At 39.8% G+C, this 27,424-nt stretch overlaps 1 protein-coding gene across 1 annotated transcript in view; it reads left to right on the forward strand.

Annotated features, from left to right (window-relative positions):
• LOC140687539 (uncharacterized) overlaps positions 1–27,424 on the forward strand; it is a 93,325-nt gene that overhangs the window by 20,855 nt on the left and 45,046 nt on the right. The window contains exons 5-12 of the mRNA XM_072944657.1: positions 3,476–3,502; positions 5,310–5,368; positions 5,601–5,718; positions 6,255–6,378; positions 11,123–11,266; positions 11,545–11,665; positions 16,763–16,872; positions 18,213–18,336. Coding sequence (XP_072800758.1) covers positions 3,476–3,502; positions 5,310–5,368; positions 5,601–5,606 — 92 coding nt within the window. The 3' untranslated portion in view covers positions 5,607–5,718; positions 6,255–6,378; positions 11,123–11,266; ... (1 more) ...; positions 16,763–16,872; positions 18,213–18,336. The remainder of the gene's footprint in view (positions 1–3,475; positions 3,503–5,309; positions 5,369–5,600; positions 5,719–6,254; positions 6,379–11,122; positions 11,267–11,544; positions 11,666–16,762; positions 16,873–18,212; positions 18,337–27,424) is intronic.

A 27,424-nucleotide genomic window follows, 5' to 3' on the forward strand; every position in this document is an offset into this window, starting at 1 on the left:
TGTTTAGCACAGTGTGTATGACAAGAGGGCTCATAATCTTAACTGCTGTTTGGTGTGAAGCCATCATTTGATAGTCTTTGGCAATTACTGAGAAACAGGAAAATAAGAAAAGCTGGTTTTATGATGAAAGATATTTGAGGAGGTTCCATAGTTCCTATACACATAATTTAGCATCAGCAGAGTCAGGACAGTTACACAGTCGCCCTGAACCAATGTTAAGCCACAGAATTTTTGTTACTTCATATATGTTGGGGCTTAAGGGGACCCAATACTTATACACATGTTGTGTCCAGCAGCCAACTGAGAGATGACAAAGAAGAACAGGCAGGCGATAAATGTCTCCTTTATTACTGATGAAGCCACGTTCTCCATGAAATTCAGGGCTGTGGGAGAGTGAGTGTCATGACACTATGTCCCAGAATTAGAGACTTATGCAGTCCCAGGTAACTCTGGTCCACAGCGAGCATTCCCTTGAGAGATTCTGACCCATAATGCACAGGACTGTCTTGCCATGGAACTGAGCATCCCGGCTGCTTCCTAAGGGTGGCCAACACTGGAGGGGAAGGAAAGCTTTCATATGCCCTGCTTGTCTCCCCGGACTCACACCTCAATCTGTTAGTGTGAGGAGGGCTAGCCGTGGGCCAGTGGTCAGGAGTGTGAAGGGAGAAGCAGTCTCCCATGGACCAGAGGAGTGGGGAGGAGGGAATCCCCCCTCAGTTTAAACAGGTGGTGGCTTGAAACAGAAGGGTGCTCCTCAAGAGTTTATAAGAGGGGAAATAAGGATTTCCTTTGGGACTCAGAATAGTCATGAAACACAGAAGATGATTAGATGGGAGACTTGTAAATCACTTTCTTATTAAATTGAAATTTGTTGGGCACCAAAAATGTGCTACATTCTTTTCTGAGAGTTTTACAGAAATGAATCCTCCAATTTTCACAACAAGTGAGTAAGAAAGATTTGATTGTTATCCCAGGTTTACAGTGTGGAAATTGAGGCACACAGAGGGTAAGTAATTTGGCCAAGGTAACAGAGCTAGTAAGTGGCAGAGCTGGGATTTAAATCCTGGCTATCTGGTTTCCAGGCTCCCAGGGATGGGCTTTGGGTGTTTACAGGTATCTGCATCCCTGGATCTCTGTACCTCTGCATCAGTTAGACCAGAAAGGACAGGGAAAGTGGAGTTATACAGGTGCTCACAGTCGTGTCTCAGCCACTGTCCATGGAGTGTGCCCCGTGATTGGCATTAATTGTTTTCCAGGCAGTAGATCTGTTCTTATAACAGAAATTTAGTCCATTGAGTTAATCTAGAAACCCTTCCTGCTCTGCTTCTGTCCACGCTTGCCATGTGACTGCCTGCCCGAGATTGGGCCGTGGAGGAGAATCTGTACTCATGGTTGAACTCTGATATTTCAATCTGGTTTGTAGTTTCACATCTCCTGTTACATTAATAAATTAAATTTCTGGTTTTCTTGCATCAGTGTGTCATAAGTTTGCTTAATGTGAAACCAGTCCATGGGAGCCCAGGGGTGCTGACGGTATAATTTCTGAGCATGTGGCATTTCTACCCGTGCAGAAATGGCTGGAGGATGTCCACCTTCCTCACTGATTTCTCCCAGCAGCAGGGTCCTCTCCCACCCCCGGATGTGAGGATGGGATCTCTCTGAGTAGGCCATTCAGAGGCCGAGTCCACCAATCCAAAAATGATGAAGTACCTGGAAGTGGGTTTAATAGAAGACAAGGGCTTCCAGGTTGTCAGATGTGCTGTTCGAGTCCATTTGGTGAAAAGCTGTCCACTGTCTGTGGTTGAGCTGCTTCTTTGCTGTTTAAAAGTCTGTATTACATGAAGGGATTTTAAAAAGCAGAAAGGTGTGTTTTCAGGTGGTACATCCGCACCGGTGAGTAGTGCTGGATGACCGCCTGTGTGAGGAATAGACAGAGTCTTACAAACTTCATAAAACAGCTTTTAAAGCTCTTCCATCTGAGTGCACTTCGTATGGGGTCCAGTTCATGACTGGTCGCGCTGAGAGGGCACGTAACTGATGATGGCAGAAAGGACACGGAGGCATCAAAAAGGTCCCAGACATGTTCTGTGTTTAGAGGATGGGGCACAGAGTAATATATTTGAGATGGTTTTTCATTGAACACTTTTGAGTATTTTCTAGGACTCCCCAATCCCCCATGGTTCCATGCAGCTGGGTGTCCCCTCAGTGCAGCTCTGTCAGCGCTTGCCCTGGGCTGATGCGGTGTCACGGGGAGCAGGACGGTCAGTGTCCCCGGCTCCTCCGAGCTCCGTCTCCTCATCCGCAGAGCCGGGTTTCTCATCCGTGTCTACTTAGTAGGATTGCTGAGAATCACACGTGATGGTTGTCAGGTGTGACTTTTGGTTGTCTCTGTGATTGGCGTATAGTCAATATTTGATAGAAACACTTGTTTTTTATTATAATTGTGGCTCCTAGATTGCAGTGGTTTTTAGTCTGCATTTATTTTTTTATATAAATTTATTCTTATTTTTAAGTAAGCACTTGTATTTATTTATTTTCATGAAGGTACTGGGGATTGAAGCCAGGAACATGTGCGTGCACAACAGGTGCTCTACAATGGAGTAATACCCACCCTCCTTGTCTGCACTTAAAAATAAATATTTCAATACACAAAATATTTCTTAAACACCATCATGGGTCCTATTTTCTGCATAGACAATTGAATACATATGCCATCTCAATAAGAATAAATGTCATAGGGACATACCTTTCTAAATCTGTTTACATGTTTTAAAACGATCATAGCTAGTGAAAAACACGAGTCTTGGATCCACTACTTCTTAGGGTCTGCTTTGCCATCATGGGGAATTACATTCTACAGAGAAGGCTAATTGGATCTCATTGATATTTGGATGATTTTGCAATGTTCAAGGCTTTCAAAAGCTGACCGTTTTGTATTTTAAACTAACTACAAAGTTATCTTCTAGAAGTTGTAAGTCCTTAGCTTGTGAAGTGCCCAGTAATTCAGTTTGTATATGTCTGTGTCTCTGTGAACGTGTATGTGTGTGATTTCAGGAATGTAGCAATAAGTTCCATATAGCCTTCTGAAATCTTTCTCCTCCAGTTCAAGGTGTAGGTATATATTTACACAAATAAATTGATACTCTTTTGTGATTTGGCATATTGGTGGGAATAAGAGGTTCTCATAATTGTTTCAGAAGGGTTGGGGAGCATGAGCTTAGAAAATGGGAGGAGATAGAGGCAGGGAGGTTCTTTAAACTTTGTGCAAGATGAGAAACAGTAGCTTTTCTTTTTTCTTCTAAAGCAAACTGGCACTGAATTGTAACATACTAATACTCAGAATTGCTTTTCTGATCAGAGACAAGTGCCTCAGATTTTTCAAGGCAACATGAATGATGAAATGTGTTTTAGCAGTTATCTTTAAAAGTAGTTTTATTTTTCAAGTATAAGTCTATAGACTGTTCTTTTTTTCCAGCTGTACAAGAATTTCTCATTGATCCAGGTACGTGATCAATGTGTTTAGTTTCTTTGGGTTATTTATTTTTTTTAAGTGCTTGATTCATTCTGGTGTGAATGAATGTTTAAAATTTCTGGATTTTGATCTTTAAAACTTGCTGATTTATCAGAACTGCAAAAAACCTGATGTTTGTTCCTTGTTTGGTGGGGCAACCTATTGATTTATGTTGTCTGTTATAGAGGGAAATTCTTCCTCTAGCCTGTAGATAATTAAGTGAATGGTTTGCAGTGTGCCTTAAAAATTATTTGAATGCATTGAGCATGTTTATCCAGTGAACTTTGGATTGAGTCATAATAATGACTTTGCTTTGATTCTGTGGCTTTTGTCCTCTCCACAAGAATTTGAATTCTGTTGCATTTTGTATTCGTGTTCTTAACAGGGGAAGGAATTTTGCATTTTTTACAGAGGTGGGTTTTCCTATCCCCTCTGAATTCCTTCTGTAATTGATACAGCGAAAATCTGTTATTGCAGTGCTTAATTATTTCATAAAAAATTTTTTGGCTTAATCAGAAACAATGACAAAGAATGATAATAAAAAATACGAAAACCTTCCTTCCTTTGAAGAATAGAAATGAGGTGGTCAGGCTCACGCATGCTTTGTACCTGACACACTTACTCTCATGTCATTGTGTATCATGAGTCGGAGATGGAGTTGCTTCAGGTTTATAGATTTTTGTTTTAACATTTGTGTTGAATTCATTCTCTAGGCATGATGATTCCTGTTGCCTTTGTGGAAAGTGTAGATGAAGGGAAACAAATGCTTTGTTTTGTTTTCAGGAGGCCTGAGATGCTGATGAGAAAAGAGTAGAGGGTGGGCTGAGGAAAATAGTGATAGACCCTCACCTCCAGGCTGAAATTGATGAACAAAGAAATCAATTAAGTGTATTGGTATTTGACTAATAGAAGTCAGACAGCCCAGACTGTCTAGTTATACCCAAAGGAAAGTACTGAATTCACCTGCAGAATTAGGTGCTTTACCATGTAGAAGCAGCTTAGAGCAATCAGAAAAATCAGTCTTATGATGAGATATAAAAAGAATATAATATCTTTTATTTCTGAAACTTTTCTACATTAAGTTGTGTAGAGCTAAAATTAAGTTTCAAGCACCAGGAGTTAAGAGTTTAGGTGGTTCTGTGGGATCGTTATTCAGGGATGTGTCTAGACCCTGCTGGAGTGGCCGAAGCTGGCAGGAAAAGATCCAGAGTCAGGATTTGTCATCCTAGGATGTCCTCCATAATGGTTCCATGTGGGAGCCCATGATTGAGTTAACAAGTTGTAACACATCGCAGCCGCCTGTCAACTTTAAGAAAAATAATGTGCTTATTAACTGCTTTAAAGCAAACACCTGTGCATCCTCACTCCTGTCTCCTTGCCATAAAAAGCAGAGACAATGCCTTGCTTGCATATTTGAGGTTATAGATAGCACACTGCTTATTGCAGAGCAATGACCCAGGCCCTCAGCTATAAACGCCAGGCCTGCGTGGTGTTAGATAGTCTATTATCCCCTAAACAGGGACCAGGCTGGTCTGGTGGTCTGCTTTGTAATGAACATGTCTAAAAAATGTATCTTGTTCCCCTCAGCCCATGACTTCCCTAAAGGTAAACTAAGCCTTAGTACTCATGGTGGAATCTACAATCTCTGTCTCATCCCTTCTTTCCCCAAGTTCCTGCCTACTATCTCACAACTGTTATTGACTTTTTACTTTGATTATACACAATAAATATGGGAGCATTTGAGAGACTCGTGGATTTGGCTCCCTAATCCCTCTCGCTTTCTTTCCTTTTTCCGCAGTCTTGAGAAATTCATTCCGTGTCGGTAAGACTTCCGCCAGCCAGAACCCACAGTTCCAGGTGAGAAGGATGCAGGCTTTATCCCTCCTACCCGAGGGAGAGAGAGGAGATAATTGAGATATGCTCCCCTGTGGTCCCTTCCTGCCCCAGGGCCACTCCAGTTCACCTGCAGCCTTCTGGCCTCTGCTCACAGGGCCTCTGTCCCAGGATTGACCGCAGCCTTTTATTCCCTTGTCAACATTCCCTGTGCCTTTCAGAGGTTGCTCTCTTCTCTGCAATTCAACCCTGGCAGATGTGATGGTGGTCAGCGTGCTGATGGGCAGTTACTTGGGGACTCCCAGGAGCCATGCTGATTCTCCTGAGTCATTCGGGGTTACAGAACTGTCAAGCACTGCAGGAAGCCCATTCACGTGAGTTCAACACAGCATTACATCACTTTCATTTTATTTTTGAATTTTCAGTGGAGAAATTATTTGTAGCACACTGTTCCAGATTTTAGGCCGCCTGCTTTCCTCACCACCATTTCCTTGTTGGCTCTGGTGCTTGTTTTAAGAACCAGGTTTCTTCTCTGGTCATTTGTAGCAGCTGGGCTTGCCGAATCCTTGATTTGCATTTGAAGCAGAATGCTTCTTCGTGATGTCAAACTGATTTTCCTTGTCATGTCTGAATATTTCTTGTACACTCAGCAACAGTTTCAAGTGAAATGCTCTTGTCCAATTTCGGTTAACTAATATTTGCTGATCTCCTGCTTTCATGCTGAAGGCAGTTTCTTCTTCCTGTAATAAATGTTAGCAATTTGCATTTACTATGGAAGGTACTAATCCGAGGTGCTTTTGTTCTTAACAGTTTTAATACAAATCACCCATTAAAATGTACAGCGGATTTTACTCTATGCCCAGAAATGTGCATCCCAGTCAATCTTAGAATATTTTCTTCCCCCCAACAGGAAACCCAGTACGCATAAGCAGACATTATCAACTTCCCCATCCTCCCCAAGCCCCAGGGAGCCACTCTTCTGTCTCTGTGGATTTGCCTGTGCTGAACATTTCATGCAAATCGAGTCACTTCATGTAAGTGGAACCGTCTATTTTGACTGACTTCTTTCACACTGAGTAACGTTTTCAATGTTTGTCCATGTTGTGGCCTGAGTCAGTACTCTATGCTTTGCTATTGCTGAATAATATTTCACTGTATGGCTGGGCCCCTTTATTTACCCATTCATCACGTGATAGTCATTTGGGTTGCTTCTGTTTTTTTGGCTCTGAAAATTAATGGTGAAAAGTAATGGTGAATATTCCTGTAGGAGTTTTTATGTTAACATTTGTTTTCAGTTCTCTTACTTGTGTGCCCAGGAAGCAGAATTGCTGGATCATTCAGAAGCCAAATGTTCAACTCTCTGAGGACGTGCCAGGATGTTTTCCAAAGTGGTCACGCTGTGTTACATCCTCACCAGCAATGGCTGCGGGCTCTGCTTCCTCTGTGTCCTCATTAGTGCTTGTTAATCTTTTTTTGATTTTAACCTATTGTAGTGAATGTGAAGCGGTTTCTCCTAGTTGTTTTGACTTGATTTCCTTTAGAGCTAATGTTATTGAACACCGTTTCATTGTGCTTATTGGCCATTTGTATATTTTCCTTGAAAAATATCTTTTCAGATTCTTTTTTCATTTTTTAATTGAGTTGCCTTTTTATTGTTGAGCTGTGGAATTTTTTTTTTGATACACAAATTCCTTATCAGATAAATGATTTGAAAAAATTTTCTCCTGAGTGTTGTTTTTTCATTTTCTGGATGGTGTCTTTTGAAGCAAAGTTTTAAAGTTTAATGAACTCCAATTTATCTCTGTTTTCATTTTTCCTTGTGCTTTTGGGGTAATATTTAATATCTGATGTATTTTATTAAAGCTTGTATATATAAAATAACTTAATTCTTAGGACCGTTCTAGGAGATGGGTGCGGTTGTTGTCCCCAGTCTATGCATCGGAGACTGAGATGCAGAGAATTTGACTGACATATTAGTGTCAAAGCTACCCAGTGCTGTGGGAATTCAGACCCTCATGTTTTTCCCTAGCATCTGAGCTCAACACCACCATGCTCCAATCTTTCCAGGAAACGTTAATGAAAAAATCTTTACTTTTTTGATTTCTTGTTAGATTTTTTTCTTATTGGGGACCTCAAATTCTCATTTTCTTTTCGGATATCAGTGTCGATTTATTTTAGGTCTCATGTAGGGAGAAGCATTGCTATCAGTTAACTTCTTTATTACTCACTCTCCGGTGATGATTGTTGCTAGTTGATCTAATCAAGTCATGCTTAAGTCTTTCCTGCTCATGACACTAACAGCAGAGTCATGACTTATAGAATGCTCAAAGAAGAAAGTACTTGATTGATTTTATTTTGCCAACAAATCAAACCAATCAGATAAAACCCTGGTGTTGACACAGACTATAAGCCCTCCAGAATAGGGTCACTGTCTTCATTGTGTTTCATTTGTTGGGTCACAGTGTCTGGATAGTGCCTTGCTGTCCAGCAGTTTTGTGAGGATACGGTGCTCGTGAATCATTGTAAGGACAGAATTTTGACAACAGACTGTGTTGTTCATTTCACGACGGGAAAGGTAATATAGAATTACTGTTCAGATCTGTTTTAAAATTAAGCTTTGAATTTTGAGAATAGTTCAAGAAGCCATACAAAGCTCTTTTTCACTAATTTTAGATCTATCTTAGACACATTATGTTTACATAGCAGAGTAACTTATCAAGTAGATTTGACAAAAGGAGTGTTATATTGATTATTTGTTTTAGTTGAAATATTCTACCAGGGATAAAGTCATAAGTGCCCATAAATGAACAAATATATTTGTATTTAAATGCAACATGGGAGCAGACTACATATGTTTCTATATAATATATATGACTGTGTGTTTTAATCTTTCTGTCAGTGTTTTAATAGTTTTTCAGCAATTTTGTAACTTTAGAATTCTTCTATGGAAATCACCCCCAATTCTAGTGCAGTTTGTACTGTGTATCCTGTCTTATGCATGGGATTCCACTGTCCCCTCAGTGAGGAATTTCCTCTCCTATTGTGTTAGGAGCAGAGTTAAAGGAACTGTGATTTCTAGGCCTTTGCTCTCCATGTGTTTGCAGTTGGCTCTCAGTCACGATTTTCCCTTTCCAGAGTTTTTATTGTTAAATTAGAATTTCTGAAAATAACTATTAATATGTTGCATTGGTCTCCCTAGAAACTTGACGTCTTTGTGCTTTTCAGTTTTCAATTTATGAAAAATGCAAATGCACTCTTGTTTTTAAGTTGTCCTTTTTCAATAGATATTTATCTCTTAATTGATAGAATAATTTTTTCCCAATGAATGAATCGGTGTGCATGTTTTAAAGGATAACTTACTTTTTATTTTTCTTATTGTAACAGTAATATTCATTGTAGAGAATTTAGTAAATAAGGATTAACACAGTAATAACTTCACAATGGCCTCTAATCTCACCTGGAGATACAGTTGTAAGGTTTGAAATTGAGAATTATAAGTCCTCTCAAATTTTTCTTTTTCAAGTACGTATTGGTTACTGAGATCCTCGAATTCCCATATGAATTGTAGCAGCAGATAGTCAGTTTCTGCAGAGGAGCCCGCTGGGATTGTGATCGAGACCACGTTGAATATACGGATCGCTCTGGGGAGCACTGCCATTCCAAGAGCACTTTCTTTTGATAGGGGAATGTGTGTGGAGTGTCTGTCCTGGTATTTAGGTCTTCTTTAACTTTTTTTTTCAACAATGCTTTGAGTTTACAGAGTATTATTTTACTTTAATTATCTTTGCCTTTATATTGAGGACAAGTGTGCAAGGTACTGGGATCAGAAGTGTATTTGAGCCCCGCAACTTGCTGCCACCATGGACGCTGCGCTCTTGCTTCACCCGCTGTACAATCTTGCACAGAATACGACCTCAGTAACTCTCTCTTGAATGAATGATTATATGATTGTTGGATGATGCTTGAGAGTCCTTGTGATGATTTTTTTCCCCAGCCTTTCCCCAGTTCTTAACTATGCCCTTTCTCTTCCTAAACTCCAGCCTGGGTTTCAGCCTGCCTGTGGCATTGATTTTCCTTGTCTGTGGACTCTTCCTTTCACTGGTTCCCGATAATGTTACATGTGGGCTGTGGAAACTTGCTAGATGTCAAGAAAGAGCTAATCCATTGTAGGCCAGTATTTTTAGAGTTTGTTATTGTTTTATTGATTGAAATTAAATGAGGCTGCCCCCTGAGCCCTCCTGTGAGCACTTTTGACCTTCCTACAGCTGATACTGCTCTAGTTGCTGCATGTGCCCTTTCCCCAGCCTTGATTTTGTAATTGAATAAGTCACCATCACTGGAGCCCTCTCTTTAAAAGATAAAGAGAACATTTGCTCCTTTTCCCTGTTTGGAGACTTCGATGAGATGAGATCCCAGATAAAGAATGGAGCCCCACCTCTTTCTGACCCCCGCTGTTTCCGTTCCTTTCTTCAGGGGAAAAGAGTACAATTCAACAGTATAAAGATTGATTGTGAGCTAATGAGATAGACAAGACAACCGATCATTTATTAAATAACCTTTCATGATAGAAACAAATGTATTATACACACAAACAGCACACAAAGCACTGTAGTACCATGGTTACAATCGTGGGTCCGAGTTCGTGTCCTGCTCTGGAGAGACCAGTCCTGTGAGATGGAGAACTGGTAAGTCGGCTTAGCCTCTCCAGAACTGGTTTTCTGTCCTGCAGAGACGGGGCTCGCTAGGCGTCCCCCCCGTAGAGGTGCTGTGGGGTGTAAATGATGCGCATGGGCAGCCTGAGCACAGCTGCTCATTCCTCGTAAGTGCAGGGTAGCATAGCTTTTGCGGTGATGGCTTTATGACCGCCCCATGTAGACTGTCAGTGCTCTGAAGGGATGCCTTTTGGTTTGGAGATGGGATTCTCACTTCTGTAAATACCCAAGTGTAGTGTTATTGGGCCCTGCTGATTTCAGTCTATTCTTTAGAAAGTACATATTGTAGATATATTTTTCAAGCATGCGTGCTTTTTTTCTTTTACTATTAAAGTTCTACCCTCTCATCTCTTGGTGTTACTTTTCATGGAATCCAGGAAACAGTCCTAAGCTACCTGCCTCTTCACACTTTTCCGTGGTGGTTTCCTTCCCTGATTAGAAGAGGGTTTTGCATAGGAAATTTTATTTGTTCCCCTTTTCTTGGAGTCTCTCTCTCTGTCTGCCCATCTCTCACCTCTCAATCTGTCCATTTCTCAACCCACTGCTTCTTCTGACATGTTCCAAAACGCATTTCAGGTAGCTTACAGAAGAACAGATACCAAATAAACAGGTGAGAAAATGGGGCCCAGTTCAGACAGTGAGGCTAGGAGGCGAGCCTGTGTGAGGGTTGCAGGCGTGAGACACATGCCTCTGCCATGTGACTTATAAGATCGACAGCAGCAGTGTGTTTCAAGCTCCCAGCAGACACAGGGAAGCAGGATTTGAGGGAGATGCTTACTGGCTGTGAAATAAATAAGTGACTTAGGAGAAGCCCAGCCTTTCCAGCTACTAAGGCTTAGGAGAATATTTTGAGTGTCTTCCAAAATCAGAGTATGGCATCTTTTCTTTTTTCAGAGTTCTATGTATAGTTGGTTACATTCTATACCTGGAAATTTCTCCAAAACTGCTTCCCACGTGAGTCCCATGGCTCGGGGATTGGGTGGTTCTGCTCATTGATGGGGGTTGGCCAGAAACAGAAAATGAGAGCCTCAAAGCGGCCTGGGATTTGTCAGTTATGTTTTGTCAGTGCTGTAGGGTTCAAGAAATGCTTTCACCGTTTCTCTCCATCTGAGGCGGCAGCGTAATCTCTTACCAGCATCAGGAGCTCAGGGCCACGGGATGGTGGGGGCTGACTGCACTGCCGTCAAGACAGCTGAGCTAGTCACTGCAGGTGTGGTTCTTTTACATACTGCAGTTCATGCTCTTTACTAGAATGTTTCAACAGGGAGTTAATTAACTGAGTTAATTAACATTTAATAAATATGATCTTTGTTGAAAAGACAGTTATAGGCAGAATATAAGCTGTGAAGTCTTTAAAAACGGTTTCATTACTGAAATTTCATTTGGGGAGATACACGGTTTATCTTATATATGGCTCTCTTTTAAAGTAACAAAGAAACAAGACAGAAAAGGCAGAGGATGATTTCTGTTCTTCCTCTCGGCTTGCAGGTGCCTTCACCTCCAGTGGCATCCATCCAGACACCAGCACTGACACTGGCCGTGCTCAGAACTGCCTCAGCCCTGAAGACACTGCTGACAAATAGAAGGGGGCCACGCCCTGTTACAGCAGGTGCTCTCACTTTGTGGGTCCTTATGTAACTGCGTGGTGTTAATCAGGATCGCCCGTCCTACATTGTGTGATGCTGCTGCTTTGTCTCCTAGTTACTTGTTTCTCTAAGTATTCTTGTATTATTCTCCAATGCATAGTACTACACACCTAAAAATGCTTTTTTTCAGATGAAAAAGAATGTGCATTTAAAATAATAACTCTGAAAAAGGGGGCAAAAAAGGCTATCCTTGTCCCGCTATTCAAAGATAATAATTAACACGTTAACGTATATTTTCATCAGTGTGGATCACCTCTGTCATAAAAAACCAGAGAGCACTCTGTGACTGTTTACTGTGTGGACACCTCCATTTTCCATTCGGCTTTTTATATGTTTTTCTACAATATTCTATCTCCTCTGGCATGATTTTTGATGACCAGTATAGCATTCTGTCTTGTGGAGGCATTGTCCATTTTACTTCGGACTTAAATAAACTTTTAAATTCCAAGTATACTTAACTGAAATACTGAAAAGAGAACTGTGGTGGTAGAGGAAGGCCCTACCTCCCTTCCCCTTATTTCCGAAGAGTAAAAACTGTTGAAAATTTGATATATATGTTTCATGACCTTTATGCCTATGACATACATATATACACACATATGAGAATTCCATGTATACGTGTGTGTATATATGCTTTATTTAAAAATGAGACCATACTATATGTTTTTCTGCAGCTCGCTTTAATCACTCAGGTGTATATCATAGACGTCCTCCCACTCCAGACTCACACGGTCCTTTCAGATAGAGTGGAGGGGTCTCCTGATTTGCGGGTGTGGTCTCTTTCCCACGCACACCTTTGGTGAGAGAATGCTGTGGACAAGGCCCTGGACCACGGCGAAATGCCGGCTCCCTCATTGCTCGCAGCTCGTCGTGATTTAACGCATCATTGTCTTGATGGTGGACAGTTAAGTTTTCTCCATTTTCCACTGTCAGAAAGGATATTTGACTGGCATCCTTCTTGTACAGACATTCCTGTGATCTTTTATGAGTATTCCTTTAGTTAAGGCTTCTGGAAATTTAGTCCCTGGATGTGACATTTACATTCATCACAGACTCCATTCAAGTAACTCTAGAAATTCCTTCCATAGGGGAATGAAAAGATGCACAATTACTTATGTAACCAATTCTCTATTGCTGGATATGATTTCACTTCAGTTTTTCTTCCCACCATTGTAAACAGTGCTGTGTAAATGCCCTGATGGGTACATCTTTTTGGACTAAATTTGTTTTTTCCTAGAGGAAACGATTCGTAGAAGTGGTGTTGAGTCAGTGTGTACGTACGTTTTTCAGAGTTTACATATCCATTGACATGTCGTCCTCTGAAAATGTCGCTCATGGTTTCTTCTCCCACAGATGAACACTAGATAGAATATCTTTTAAAAATATTTGCCAATATGATGAGCAAAAGTGCTTTTTCATTGTTTTAGTTTGCATTTGATGACCAGTGAGGTATTGAGCATTTTTCACTCATTAGCCATTTGACTTTTTTAAAATGAATGATTCCTTTTATCCTTTGCACACATTTAAGTGGGGGAGCTTCTTGTTGGTTTGTGACAGCTCTTTGTATGTTATGAACATTAACTTCTTGTCTTCAACAACATGTATCACAGAGCTTTTTCTTGTCATTTCTTGCCTTTCATTTTGTTTAGGAGGATTTTAATTTTGGTAGTGTCTCAAAATATTCTTATGATAATAAATGTATTCCTTATGTGTTTTATCTTTGAAATTATTCTTAAAAATAATTTCTTATACTGGAATAAATCTCCTCTGTAGGTTTTTTTTAATCTCTAAGATGGAGATGATAATAGTACTTGTTAATGTAAGGGTAAGTTGAGTTAATAAGAACAAAGTGTTGTATTTGCTGTTATTAGTACTTTTTTATATTTACATCACTGTCTGTAAATTATCTTGTGGTCCTTATGAGAGGAATAGTATTTATTCTTTCTAGGTGATTGTCTGATTGTCTCAGGACAATTACTGAAGTCATACTTTTCTCTTTGATTTGAAATCCCACCTTTACAAAATACTTGTGTACACTAGAGTCTCTTTTTGAGCTCATGGTTCCCTTCTGTCAATCTGCCTTTCTTACTCCAGCACCATAACTTACATATTGTAAAAATTTATTTAATAATTGGCAGTCTGAATTTTTTTCATTCTTTTCTTCCATCCCAAATTTTCTTGTCTAGTATTATGATTTTATCATTCCTGAAGAATTCCAAAATATTTTGTTCAAGTTAAAAAAAATCAGATTGGAGTTGTCATGGGAGTTTTCAGTAAGTTTTGAATTATTCTGATGAGAACTTACATCTTTACAAAACTGCTTTCCTCCATGCAATTTGTTGATGTCTCTACATTCTCACCTCTTACTTTACCCCTCAGTACAGCCCTGAAGTTTCTCCATTTAGAACATGGGCATTATTTTTTAACTTATTCCAGATTATTGTTCATGTTTTTGTCAATTTTGTAAGTGAAAATTTTTTGCTATTATATTTTTAAACGCTTAAAACTGAAATTTAGAAAGGAAGATTCGGTTTGTAAATACTCACTTTGTATTTTGTCATTTAAAATTGTAAGTATTAAGTAGTTGTTCCAGAATCCTTTCTTTTTTGTTTTTAAAAATTTGTGTCGAAGATTCTCAAAATGTTCATAGCTAAGTAGTATAGGTGGGGAGACAGATGGAGAGAGGTAGTGTGGCTCATGTACAAACTGTGAGCAGTTTCATGGCTGCCTTTAGGCTGGAGAAACCACAGAAGAGCCCAGGTTAGACAAGGAATGGCTTTGTATGCACTTGAAAGCCAGCTTTCCTGCCTGTATGGTGAAGCCTGGTGGGCGTGGCAGGTAGATGATCAAGGTCTGATCAAGGTCATTTGCTGCACAGAGCGCTGTGTCTGTGAGAAATGGTGACCATTGCCATGGCAAATGCTTGGTGCCAGGAACAATGCAGGGGAGCTGGGGAGCCTGTGTTAAGGATTTTCCAGTCCTGGGAGTGGGAAGATCAGACTCTGCATTCAGATCTGAGTTTGAATTAATCCTCTTTAGTTTACTGGACCTCTGACTTTTGTCAAGTTATGCATCCTGTTTGAACTCCTGCTTTGTTGTCTCTCAAAACAGAAGAATTACAGCCTGCTGCTAGAGTGTTTGATCAGGGTAAGTGATTTGTGTCTATAAGATGCCACGTACAGTCACAAGCTCAGTGAGCAATGAGCTGTCCCCTCTTCTCCTGCAAATCAGTGCTCGATAAGTCATCAGCAGAAAGCGAGTCCCTAATTTGTATGTGGTGCAAGGAAGAACAAAACTAACGTCTTGCCTTTCCCTGGCAGTATTCTTACTTCTTTGCTTCATGTACCTCTTTCCTCCTTCACTCTCCCCTTTCACCTCCTCCACCAAGAGCCTGAGACTCTCTCAGAACACTAGATTCAAATTATTTAAATGGTGGCTCATTCCCATGAAATGACAGTGACTTAAAAAAACTGTACACATCCCAGAATTCATTGTATTTGATTTACACACACACACACGTGCACACACACACACACACACATCAGGCTACCTCCCATTTGCTGAGGGAGAAGGGCCACTTTTTCTGAGTTTTCATTTACTCAGCGTGAGAGCAGTCTCTTAAGCAGAATTTCACCTGGCTTCGTGCATGGTTTTTCAAATTGGATTTCTGCTTTTTGTCCATAAAAATATTCTCCTATTAGAAGACAGGAAGTGGAGACATAGATATTCTGCTGAGATATTGGTGTTATCATATTTGAGTTTTAATGGACATAAGGCGGCATAGAGTCATACATTATTATGGATGAGAATCCATGATGATGTAACTTAGACAAGAATCTGGGTCTCCTGCCATCGTGTCCACGCGGGTGAAGAGGCAACTGGGTGGGGGATGGCAGGGAACCTTCTTGCTTGAGTTCCAGGTTCTTGTTAGTTTTCATTGCTCAGCTGCCTTTAGTTTATGTCCATGAGGCCTCTCATGGGAAGGTCACTATGTCCTGAGAGACTGAGTTACTAATCAGCAGAAAGCTCTGGACCCACTCATATTTTCCAGAGTTTTTCTGCTGACCTGCTGACACTTTATATAAATGAGACCTAACAAACTACTGGATATAAAATCCTTATTGTTATCATTTGCCCTCGAGTTCCATAGGAATGGGGTGCTGTCTCAGGCTGTCTAAGGCTAGATCTGAACAAAGATAGGGTGATAGGCTCTGCTGCTGGACCCTCCCCAGTCAAATGGGATTTCCACCTTAGTTTTTAGAATCAGGCAGATGAGTTCAAATCTTGTCTTTACCAGTTATTAGCTTTGTGACCTTGGGGAAATAACTACTGTTTTGGTTCCAATTTTCTTTATCTGTAAATAAGTTCAGTATTTATTTTAGGGTTTTTGTTTTAGAATTGAATGTGCTAATTCCCTAATTTATTCCTAAAATACTGATCACATGGTTCTATGCTGGTGCCTTAGTAGTTGATTGCTAAGGGACTCAACAGTGAGAATGGGGGTGGAGCCCCCTGGATCATACAGCTTATATTCCAGGATATGCTTGTAAAAGACAAGATTGCAGTGGATTTTTAGTAAATGTCCATTCCTTTCCTAATCCCCATTGATTGTGTATATATCTTTATACTAATATATGAACAATTTTTTGCAGTTTAAATCTCTTTGTAGTATTTAAAGAATGTAGCTATAACAAAAATACGTGAAATAAAATGACTTGACTTTTATTTTCCTTTCAATAAGCAAAACAAAATAAAATAGAAAAGAAAAGAAAAAGTATTGAAGGAGTAGAAATAATTTTATTTCCGTGGAATCAACTCCCTATGTTAGGTTTTTCCATTGTGTTGTTCAACATCATATAAAATTGACAGGTTGTGACTTCAGTGTTGATAGCTAGGTGAGTATAGTTTCTTTTTGTGGTTGTCTTTGATGAATTATTTGCACTAGATCATAAATGATGTGCATGTTACATATTGGAAATGAGGAAACATTGGAGACATACTACCTCCAATGCAGTCATTTTGTTACTGAGTCCAAACTCGTTCTGCTCGCCACATGACAGGCCAATAAACCGGGAGATGAGGTGTTGGAGCAAGGAATAGTGACTTCACTTGCAATGCTGGCAGACCCAGAAGACGGCAGACTGATGTCCTGGAGAACTATCTTCCCCAAGTAAGAATTCAGTCTCCTTTTATACTAAAAAGGGGCGGGGTTGTGGTTGGTTGTTGCATACTTCTTGCTTTATGAATTGTTTGTCCTTTGAATCCGCTGTTCTTGCAGCTGTCCATGTGGATCAAATCATGGTACCCCTGTAAAACCTCCAAAAAAACAAAGGCTATTCTCTATTATGCAACTTGCCATCTCTACAGAAGTGCAGATGAGCTAACATTTTTAAAGATCAGGGCCAGGAGAATAGGCTTTCCTGCAGATTTCAGGCTAAAGGCAACTTTCTTTTTCAAATGGTGCAGAGCTACCAAGTCTGAGCCTAGGAAACAGGGCACAGGTTTAAACTCAAAGGAACAGATTTAACATAGGGTAAAAACTGTACATTTTATTACAATTCCGTTTCCAGCTTCATAGATAATATTAGTAAGAAATACGAGCAATTTTGTATTTTTGCTTCTTAATAACCGATAAGTGTACCAACTATATTTTGTGAGCAGGGATGCTGTGCAGGCATTGGGGTGACAGCAAACTCTTGTAGGGGGTGGCCGACCCTGCAACATCTCTGATGCCCCGTGAGTGTTGGTGAGGGTCCCCGTAGCCAGGGGCTCTCTTCAGGAACCAGCATATGGGCATTGACCTCTGGAGACCTCTTTTTCGGCTGCAGGAATTTTTTTCAGATATTGAGATTGAAAAATCACTCCAGCTGGGAATAATTAGGGAAAAAAACAAAAGGAAAAGGGTTTGGAGTAGAGTAGAAGAGTAGGACATAAGATCACGGAGCCTGAGTGCTTGGCAGCGGGGCCTCGGGAGACAGGGGAGCAGAGGTGGGGAGGGGCCTGGCTCCAGAACCAGCTCCTGTAATTGCCCCCGCACGCAAGCCACATAGCTTTAAATTGGCCTGGGCCACCTCTCTGGGCTGGATATCACCCTGGGCAGAACCGTGGTATCTGTAAAGTAAAATGACTTCACAACTATTGCACAGAGCTGCAGGTGTAAGAGAGCCTAAGCCTGTCTCAGAGTGCAGGGGACAAGCGGAAAGGAATGGCAAAATTTCCACTGACAATTGAAATTTTGTTAAATAGCCTGCTACAGTTGTTTGCATCACTTGAATGAATGCAGGCATATTTCTGTGGGCATTTATAGGTTCACTGAACCCCACCAGCCCCTCTTGCCCCCATCGGAGATGGGCTTTCTCAAGCACAGTGCCCCTCCTGCTTGGGTGGAAAACGCTGCTGGTCCTTGCCTGGGGCCGGGCTGCTGCAGGGCACTGAATCCCCGAGGCACGGCCTGTGAGACACGACAGGAACATCTCTGCTCTTGACTGGGTGCCTCCGTTTCCCCTGCAGTGTAAAAATGCCGATGACTGAGTTAGAAGCATGCTTCCAAGCTGTCCATGTCCTTGGCATCCAGAAGCGGAGCCTGGAAGCTTTCGAATTTATCCAGAATGCGGTTTACATTCACCTTCAGCAGGTGAGTGTATGTCCTTACACAAGTGGAGGAATTACTGCAGTTTTCCTGGAACTTTCTCACTACAAGTCCATTTGATTTTTCTGTGCTAGGATTCAGTATGGCCTGCTAAAAACTCTGGAGTGAGATCTTGAAACCCTGATGAAGAGCATTATTTATTTCATTTCTCTATATGATACTCTTTTACTTTTAAAATTCAGAATTTTTGGTTGTTTCAAAAATTTTTGGGGGGGTTGGAGAATCATGTTTGCTCTTACCATCTTTGCAACCTGTTGCTTTGTGCCTCTCACCTGTCTTCTGTCACTTGTGAGGCGGTTCCATTTGTGACCCTGTCCGGGTTGTTCATGTTATAAAACATAAAGCCTGTAAAAGTACAGTCCCTTTTCCTCCGAAGACATTCCACAAATACTCCTTTAACCTGGGTGTGGTTTTAAGAAGACAGAATCTTTAGAACATGTCCTTGCAGGTTGCTAGTGCAAAATCCCAAAATCAATAGTCTAGCTCAACATCGAAAATCTTTCTAATTTACCTTGGAATTGTATGGATAATTGAAGCAGTTTGCTAAGAACTCAGACCAGGTTTAGAATACAGGCTGGTGTAGCTCAGCAGGTCCTCCCAAGCTGATGCTCTGCCAGAGGGCGGGGCCGAGGGGAGAGGGCGGGGCCGAGGGGAGAGGGCGGGTCCTGCCCTCCCTGAGGTGACAATTTCATGGCAAAGACTTTCACCTGGTGAAGAACTTGGAGTTTCTTCTAAGAAGAGTGGGTCTGAAAAGAGTCCAAAAAGCGCGGGAGTGACAAAGTCCCATTTGTCTCAAGTAGGGGAGAGTGGCTGTGGGGCCACGTAGGAGACTCATGTGTCCAGGTGGGCAGTGTTGGTGGCTTCCACTTGAGCGGTGGGACGGTCAGTGTTTAAAAGCGAACATATTGAAGGCATGTTTAGATGGTAAAAAGGAAAAGATGAAGGCTGTCTGTGAATGTAGGATGGAGTAAGGCCCAGGTTTCTGGGTGGATTAATGAGGTAAATGATGGTCCTTCTGTGCTCTGAGGAGGGAAAGCTGCAGAGGGAGTTCTGCGGAAATCTGATGAGTTCAGCTGTGGGTAAAGTGAAAGGTTGTTAGATGTGTGGTCTGGGAGCTCAGGTGAGAGCCAGTAGTGAGTAGGGGGAGGTGAGAGGGACTTTCAAATAATTTTGTATTGTGAACATACAAATAAGTATGAGTAATGACACATTTAACACCTCTATATTCTGGATTTAAAGCCCAGTAACATTTTGCTATACTGACTGCAGAGGTTCTTAATATTTTTTAATAGAAATAAGTAGAAACAAAATAGTGGAGTTAGTGAGCATCTTAGAGTAGATGTGTGTCCTTGTATGTATTTTTATACCTCATCTGTTTATAACCATAATCTACAAAAAGTTATCTTGCTTAGCATAAGAGTTAAACACAGGGACGTGACACACATTGTTGGGGGTTGAAGCTGATCTTCTCGGGCAAATTATGGACCCTCTCTTTGCCTTAGTTGCATCGTCTGTGACTGCCCCAGGGCCCCTCATCACAGCTGATTTCCTAGAGTAGATGTTGGGAGGGAGGCTGCTGAAGGGAGTAAGAGGTGGCAACTGCTAGGGATATTGAAGAGAGACAAAAACAGATTAAAGCCGATAAACTGAGTACAAATACCCTCTAAATAGAAGGAATCCCGCAGTGTTTTGAGCCGCTTATCATAAGGGAAAGAAAATCACTTGGATCCAAAGCTCTTGAGCATATGAATATTGTGGGTGGGAGGGTGTCATTATAAAAGTGTTGAGAAAAGGCCTCTTTGTTTTCCTTGACATTACCAGTAAGGATGGGGAGCAGAAGCGAAACCCTCTGCTTCACAGTTGAAGGTGCTGTTTTGTGTGAAACTGACCAAAGTTTGGAAACCAGTCATCAGCGATGCTGGCAAATGAAGAGGCTTCTGGATTGGGTGGGGCACTTGCTGTGACTTCCAGGTGACCTGCTGGCTGGGGGCTGTGTGGCGGGCAGTAGTTTTGCAGGGTAGCCCGGGCATAATCCTTGGCTCTGATGCTGCTGGTCTGATTAACAGACCTGGGCGCACACTGTCCTAATGGGGCAGCTCGGGATGTGGCCCTGCCGTGCTGAGAGCGAGAAGAGGGCTCCCCTGAGGAGGTGTCCCTGCGGAGAGTGGAAATGTACTCCTGCAGGGGAGGAAGAGCCTCTGAGCAGCGGGCCGGATGCACAGGCAAGACCAGCATGAGCACTGATGTTTCCGGGAGCCGGAAGTCATACAGTGGCCCAAACGGCCTTGTTCCTGAGAGACTGGAGGGAATAGATGCTGAAAAGGCAGGCTAGGGTCAGACCCTGTGGTGGGTTATGAGTGACAGGAGAGGATTGTTCAGGCAGGCATGAGACAACCCTGTGGGCGTCCCAGCTGGGGCGTCACGCCGAAGTGAAGAGCAGAGTTATAGACTTTGCCACTTATTAGCTGTGTGACTTTAAGCAATATCACCCCACCTCTCTCTATATATATTTTCATCTGTAAAGTGACACAGTGACAAGGTCGTGTCATCAGAAGTATTAGCTTAGCTCTGATCCTCTTTGTCGACTCCTGTCAGTGCTTCCCTGCAAGGTTCTGCAATGGCTGCTTTTACTCTGAGACAGGAGGGCGTAGAGGGACACTGTAATACCCGAGGGCAGGAAGGGGTTGCTTTAAAAGCAGACATGTAACAGCCTGCAGCTGCAGACCTGCAGGCAGTTTGGTTGACGGTCCTTGAGAGGACTTTGGAGGCCTTAGCGTCGTCTTAAGTCTTGTTTCCCCTTGGGGACCGGATTTGCCTTTGGGGATTGATGTTGAAGATTTGAGCTTCTGCAAAGCTGTTTTCAGAGATGGGTATATACGTAAAATATCATATAAAATAAAATGATTTATTTAACGAGTGCGAATTTGTAGCTGTTAGGAACAGCTCTGTTGGCCTGGTCTCCACGGGGGACACCAAGGGTCAGCAGAGCGTGCAGGAGGGCAGGCAGCCTGCAGTGCTTCTGCGGGGTGTTCTCCCCAGCAGGGCGCTCTGCTGAGTTGAGTCTTCTCTGAGTTTGGTTGCCAGAGGAGCAGACAGCAAATTAATGAGTTCTAGAGGGATTGTATAATGACAGGAAGAAATAGGAACCCGGAGATTTTCCGGACTAAAACACGCTTTGGTTCCTGATTCAGTGTGTTCCATTACAGAATTGATGAGTTGTGTCTATTCTGGAACGTCATTGAAATAAACGTTCAGCCTATATGTTAAGGGCTTTGTTTTATTTGGCTGGAGGACTCGAGCCGGGATGACAGCCTCTCAGATCACTCTGAGGGACTGCTCCCAAGAGGTAGGGGAGGAGCTAGGATATATAGAAGCTTACAACAAAGACCAGGTAATTGGAACAATAAAACATTGCTTGTTATCTAAAGAAAACCAGATATCTCAAGTTCAAGTATTTACTGCTTTTCTATGTATGGTGAGAAGCAAACATTTGGGTCATTGAATTCATTCCTTTGGCAATCCCCTGGCTATCTAGGGCCAGTATCCTGTCCTTTCTTACTCTGAGTCTGCTCAGAGGGCACCACTGTGAGTGGCTGAGAGGCCGGGCTGTAGGCATGTACTCGCTGGGGTTTGGCAGCAGCCGCTGATGACTCGGATTCAGCATTCTTTGTTTACTGTCATGGTTGCAGTATTTTCATGCACATTGTAGTATTTTCATTCACAGTGCTCCCACTTGGTCCTAAATTCGACCAATATTTTGAGAGAAATTTCATGACCAATTTTGTCCCACGGTGCTAGGATGGCTCATTCCTAGTTCAGGTGAAGAATCTTCTGAGTTGCCATTCAAGGTGTTAGTTTTTTTTGTCAGGCCCTGTTGATACTAAAAGTTCTCTGGATCACCTGTCTTACTAGTCTATTATGATACAGAAAGTGTTTACCCATCTTTGCTCATTCCCATACCTAGAATCACACTATTATATTTATTTTATTCAGGGTTATAAATTTTATCTGTTTCTTCAAGATGTTTAGCCATCATCAATCTTATGGGCCTAGTTACACATTGGGAATTGTAACAGACAACAATTTTATAAAATAGACAGGATATAAGTAATACAGCTAGTAACGTTAATAAAGTCACAAGTAAGAATTTAATAGTCGAGAAGTTGTATTTTTGGGTTAAAATTTTGCTTGTGTTTCTGAGTTTGATCCTATGAGAAAGTTCATATTTATGGTCAGGGTCAGAGCAGGTATTAATTGGCCAGTTGAAATCTCCCACCTTGTAAGATCAACAGTGGCCTAAACAGAACTATAAATTCTTTTTAGAATAACGTTTCTGAGGGCTATCTAATTAGAGCCTTGGAGTAGGGAAACCCACCAAGGTAACACAGAAGTACTAGACATAGGTAATTTATCATAAACTTAACAATTGGAGTAGTTCATAATCAAAGGTTGGAGAAATTATCAAAGTAATTGGTATACAGTCCTGGTCCGGTGTCTTGGGTCAGCTGTCTAGCTCAGATGTCATCTTCTTCTCATCCTGGTCTGGTAGATTTTTCTCCATTTGGGCATTGTTTTCAGGGGAGCAGCACTCGATAGGCCAGTGCAGTGCAGGGGATGTTTCAGATAGGAAATGAATCGGAGACTCCGTTTCCTTCAGCTTTGGTGTTTATGGTCTGGTAAAGAGTACCTGAAAAAGGGTCCTTCCATTCAGGTTGGAGACAGTTCTTTAAGTCATGCCTGTTGCAGTATGTATAACCCCTGGCTGCAGGTCATGGGGCATTGGAACTTTACCCAAGGATAGATTTCTGAGCTTCAGAAACAAACCTAGAGTATCTTTTTCATAATTCAATTAAACCGTACAGTAATGTGACATAACAGCAAGGAATGATCTGGGAAGTGTCTTAGTAAATATGGACCTCAATTAACAAAACTAGAATTTAATATCCACTAAAATATAATTTATTTTCTCTCTTAAGTTACCCTCAGTTTTCTCAAATATAGCCAAATCAAGATTAATTTTTTACAACTTAAGTCTGATTATTTGATCATATAGGCTTTTTTAAATTGGCTCTGTTGGAAGTTTTAATACGGAGTCTCAGGGTAGAATGTTAAGGTTTGCTAAGGCCAAGAAAGCCACGTCAAGGCTTTTCATGGGTTTCTGCCTTACAGATTTAGGTAAATTCTTTTCTCTTTAAAATCCTTAAAATATCTTTATACTCCTATATCTGTTAGGAGATGATCTCCCTAATTTGTTTGATAGAGCCACTGGGGACCTAAGTGTTTTTAGTCTATTGAGGGATCAGATAGAGAGAAAAGATAAGTGTTCCAAGTGTGATTACATAGGTATAATTTATCAAATTGCTGTGAACCATAACTAGCTTAAGGAGAAGAGATTCTTTACGTCTGGGAAACAGGTTAAAAGCCAGTAGTATTTCAAACAATATCAAAAATTATAACCATATTCAGCAGGTTAACCAGTCCCATGTAACTAATTCTTTTAATGAGAGTTTTCATTAGAACTTTAAAATTTCTTACCCAGTTTAGTTCAGTGCTGTAGTTTGAAATTTATTAGAAATCAGTAAATCTCCTTGAAGAGAAAGCATTTTGCAAAACCATTAGAAGAAAACAATTAACTGTCTATAAATGACAAAAATTTAAAAGCATGGTTAAACACCGTTACACTATAATCAATAAAGAAACCTGTTCACTATACCCATAATTATCACTGGTAACATTTCAGATATGCCAGAATTTTAGGGAGTCCATGTAATTTCTACAATACCTATATTAATAATATTTCTCATTCAATATAACCTTAGAAGTTTTATGATTCATTTGACAATTCCATGTTATTTAAAATGCCAAATGAAACTTTATAGTTAAAAATCTCTCTTTGGGATGTTTCAGGGGCCTTCTGTAGCATCCCAAACTTAACTGGAGATTAAAAGAATTTTAATTGATTAAATTAATTTTTATTTAATTAATTAGAATTTTATATTTGGGGAGCTTTTTGAAAGATTTCAGAACACTTGATCAGATAAACATATAGATCACTGTAAAGTAGTACTAATTCATTAACAAGAAAATATGTCAAATATAAAGGCAGAACAGATCAGCTAAGTGGTATAAGAAGTTTTACAATCTGTTACTGAAGGTGGATTAATATTTTAAGAAAATTTTTTCCTCTTAACAGAGAGAAAACCAAATCTAATCTTGTTCCAGCTAACTTCTAAGATTCCTTTACGTTGCCCAATTTGTTTCTAAACTTAGCCAATTCTGACCATGTACAAAACTCTTCCCTCAGGGTTCCTTTTCCACAAGCCTTCCACAGCTTTCTATACTTATATTAGTGTGTCCCTTATTTTGTCTTCCATTCAGAGGTAACCAGCTTCAGGAGAAAGTCACTATTTTTCATTAACAAAGTATTATTCCATTCTTACATCTTCCTTTACGCATTTATATTACTTTCCTAGGATACTGAGATCATTCCCTTACTAATAGAGACTATTTCAGTGTGGCACCAACCATTTATTAATATTTCTATATACCTTTAGTTTCACTGTAAGAGGAAGTCAAATGTTAAGTAATTCGTATTTCAATGTTATTTTATCTGAAAATGGCATAGCTATTTAATAAAATCTTGTCATTTAACTTAATTTAGCACACCACTAGAGTTTAAAGATACCAAACACTTAGAGATTATCTTAAACATACATTTTAAAAATATATTTTAAATATTTACCCAAAGCTCTCATCTCATTTGCATTTAATTTACTTAAAATTTTACCACAGCACATTACTTTTATTTTTTTTTTTGACAAATCTGCAACAGATATAACAGGATCTTATTTGACTTTCATTAAACCTAGGTACAGTAAAGGTATTATACATAATATTGATGACTTTAAAGATGTCTATATTAATTAGAACATACTTAAACTAAACAATATCAAATATTATCTTAATATTGAATATTTTCCATTTCACATGACGCTGAAAGTCAATTTGTTCAGTTGTTATTTTAAAAATACTTAATGTTTAAGCTCTTATATTTTTACGTCAATTAAGCAGAGCTCTATGACTTTGAATTTTTTTTCTTTAGCAGTAGAAATATCTCACTTCTATAATGTGTACACAGGCTTATAATCAGAAAAAAGCTAGAGATCTCATAGCTTCACTTTAAAACTTACTTATAAGATAGGTATAATAATAGTTGGAGTAAGCTGAATTTGCTTGCTCAAATCACTAAGGCTTACTATTTATGAAACAGACAGTTAAAATTTCTTCACAAAGGCTGAAGGACCCTTCAGAGTTCTGAGTTCTAATATGCCAAAAATTTCTTGGCCTTAAGGTTTATTTCGTTGAGCTAATTAGACTCAGTCCTAGGTCACTGTTTGTTGTATTTATATTTCTGATGTGCAAGACAAAGACACTGTCTTCCAGGTCCCCAGAGAACTGCTCTCTCACCCATGCCGTATTTTATCTCCTTAAATGGCATTTTTGTATCAGTGAGAAGAGCTGTAAACAAAGAATTCCATGTTTTAAAACATTAAGGCTTACTTAAATATGTCTTCCAAAACTTGCATAAGGCATTTAGTAAGATCTCTTTTCCTTGTGTTATAAGTTAAACCCAGGGTAAACCTGTATTTTTTTATTAGCCACTCAAATTAGTTTTTAGTTTTACATTATATTGGACGGCTTATGTAACTATATTGGTTTATTTTAATTTGTTCAATTAATATTTTCAGAGGGACAGATATGTGCCTAGCCTTATAATACCAAGAAGGGGAAGTGTTTTTCCTCTTAAACATATGTATCCCACAACATAAGCAAAAGTTTTGTATAAAGACCATTTAAATATACCAATTTCACAAACTTTTATCTCAATTTTATTAAATCTTATACCTTTAATTTTTATATTTATTAAGTTTAATCAATAATTCTTATTTCTAGAAGGAGTGCCAGAAACCTTTTTTTGTGTGTGTGTGCATTGTATATAATTTTATAGAAGTCTCTAAGATGCCCAAGTTTCAGCCAAAGAGCTTAGGCACTTCTCAGTTTTTAATTTCATTAATTGGTCTGTTATCCCAATTATTGATCAAGTATTTCAGTCTATATATACATATATTTCAAACTGTGGTAAGTAAAATGGGCTTGTTTGAACTTTAGTCTTGGGGGGGAGTAGGTGAACTCTTTGGCCCTTTTTTATTTAACTTTACGTTGTGTAGTATCAAAACCCTGTATGTAAATCCAAAAATGTCCATTTTATGTATTTGATTCAAAATAACCATATAAAAATATTTATCCTTTTGGGATAAGCCACTTAATTTTTTTTTCGACATTTTTACAATCATTTTTCCAGTTATTCAACCTAATTAACATTAATAATTCTAAGTTTTTATTAGCATATCTAGAAACATTTATAAGAAAGGAAAAACACAAACGTAGCTTTTCAAACCAGTTTTATTTTTTTAACTAAGTTCTTAGGTTAACCATTAGATATATTTTTCTACATTTAAATTGATTTTAATAGAAACCATAAAACAACTGTTTATAATGAGATCTCTTTAAACTTTCACCAATTAAAAAGTTTTCCAAATTAAAAAATCCATCATATGGCCGTCAATTTATATACAAATATAATATATATATAGTGATTTTAAACCAATAAGATGAAGAGGCCCTTCCACATGAGAGTCGGGGTGTTGCCTAAATAAAATTCAAAGGTTTACTCTCCAAAAGCTAAAAGCCTTTGTGGTCCAGGCTGATGCAACAAAGTTTAAGATGGCAAAATATCTGAAAATTGGTACTATCAAAGAATTGCTTAGAATCCCAATTTATTTGCGTGGCCACCATATGTACACAATACTTGAAACTTTTGTATGGTGGAGTCCAAGGTTTCCTTTAAAAAATAAACTAAACATACATATACATACATACACACACTTAAAACACCCAGAGAAAGATAAAACATTTACATTTCAAGGACACAGGAAGAGAAATCCAAGTTACCCCTAAAGGGGATTTTGTTTTTATAAGTTCAGAGTGCCAAAAAATGTTTTTATCAGGCCTG

The sequence above is a fragment of the Vicugna pacos genome, chromosome 20 (genome assembly GCF_048564905.1).
Source record: "Vicugna pacos chromosome 20, VicPac4, whole genome shotgun sequence".
Taxonomy (NCBI): domain Eukaryota; kingdom Metazoa; phylum Chordata; class Mammalia; order Artiodactyla; family Camelidae; genus Vicugna; species Vicugna pacos.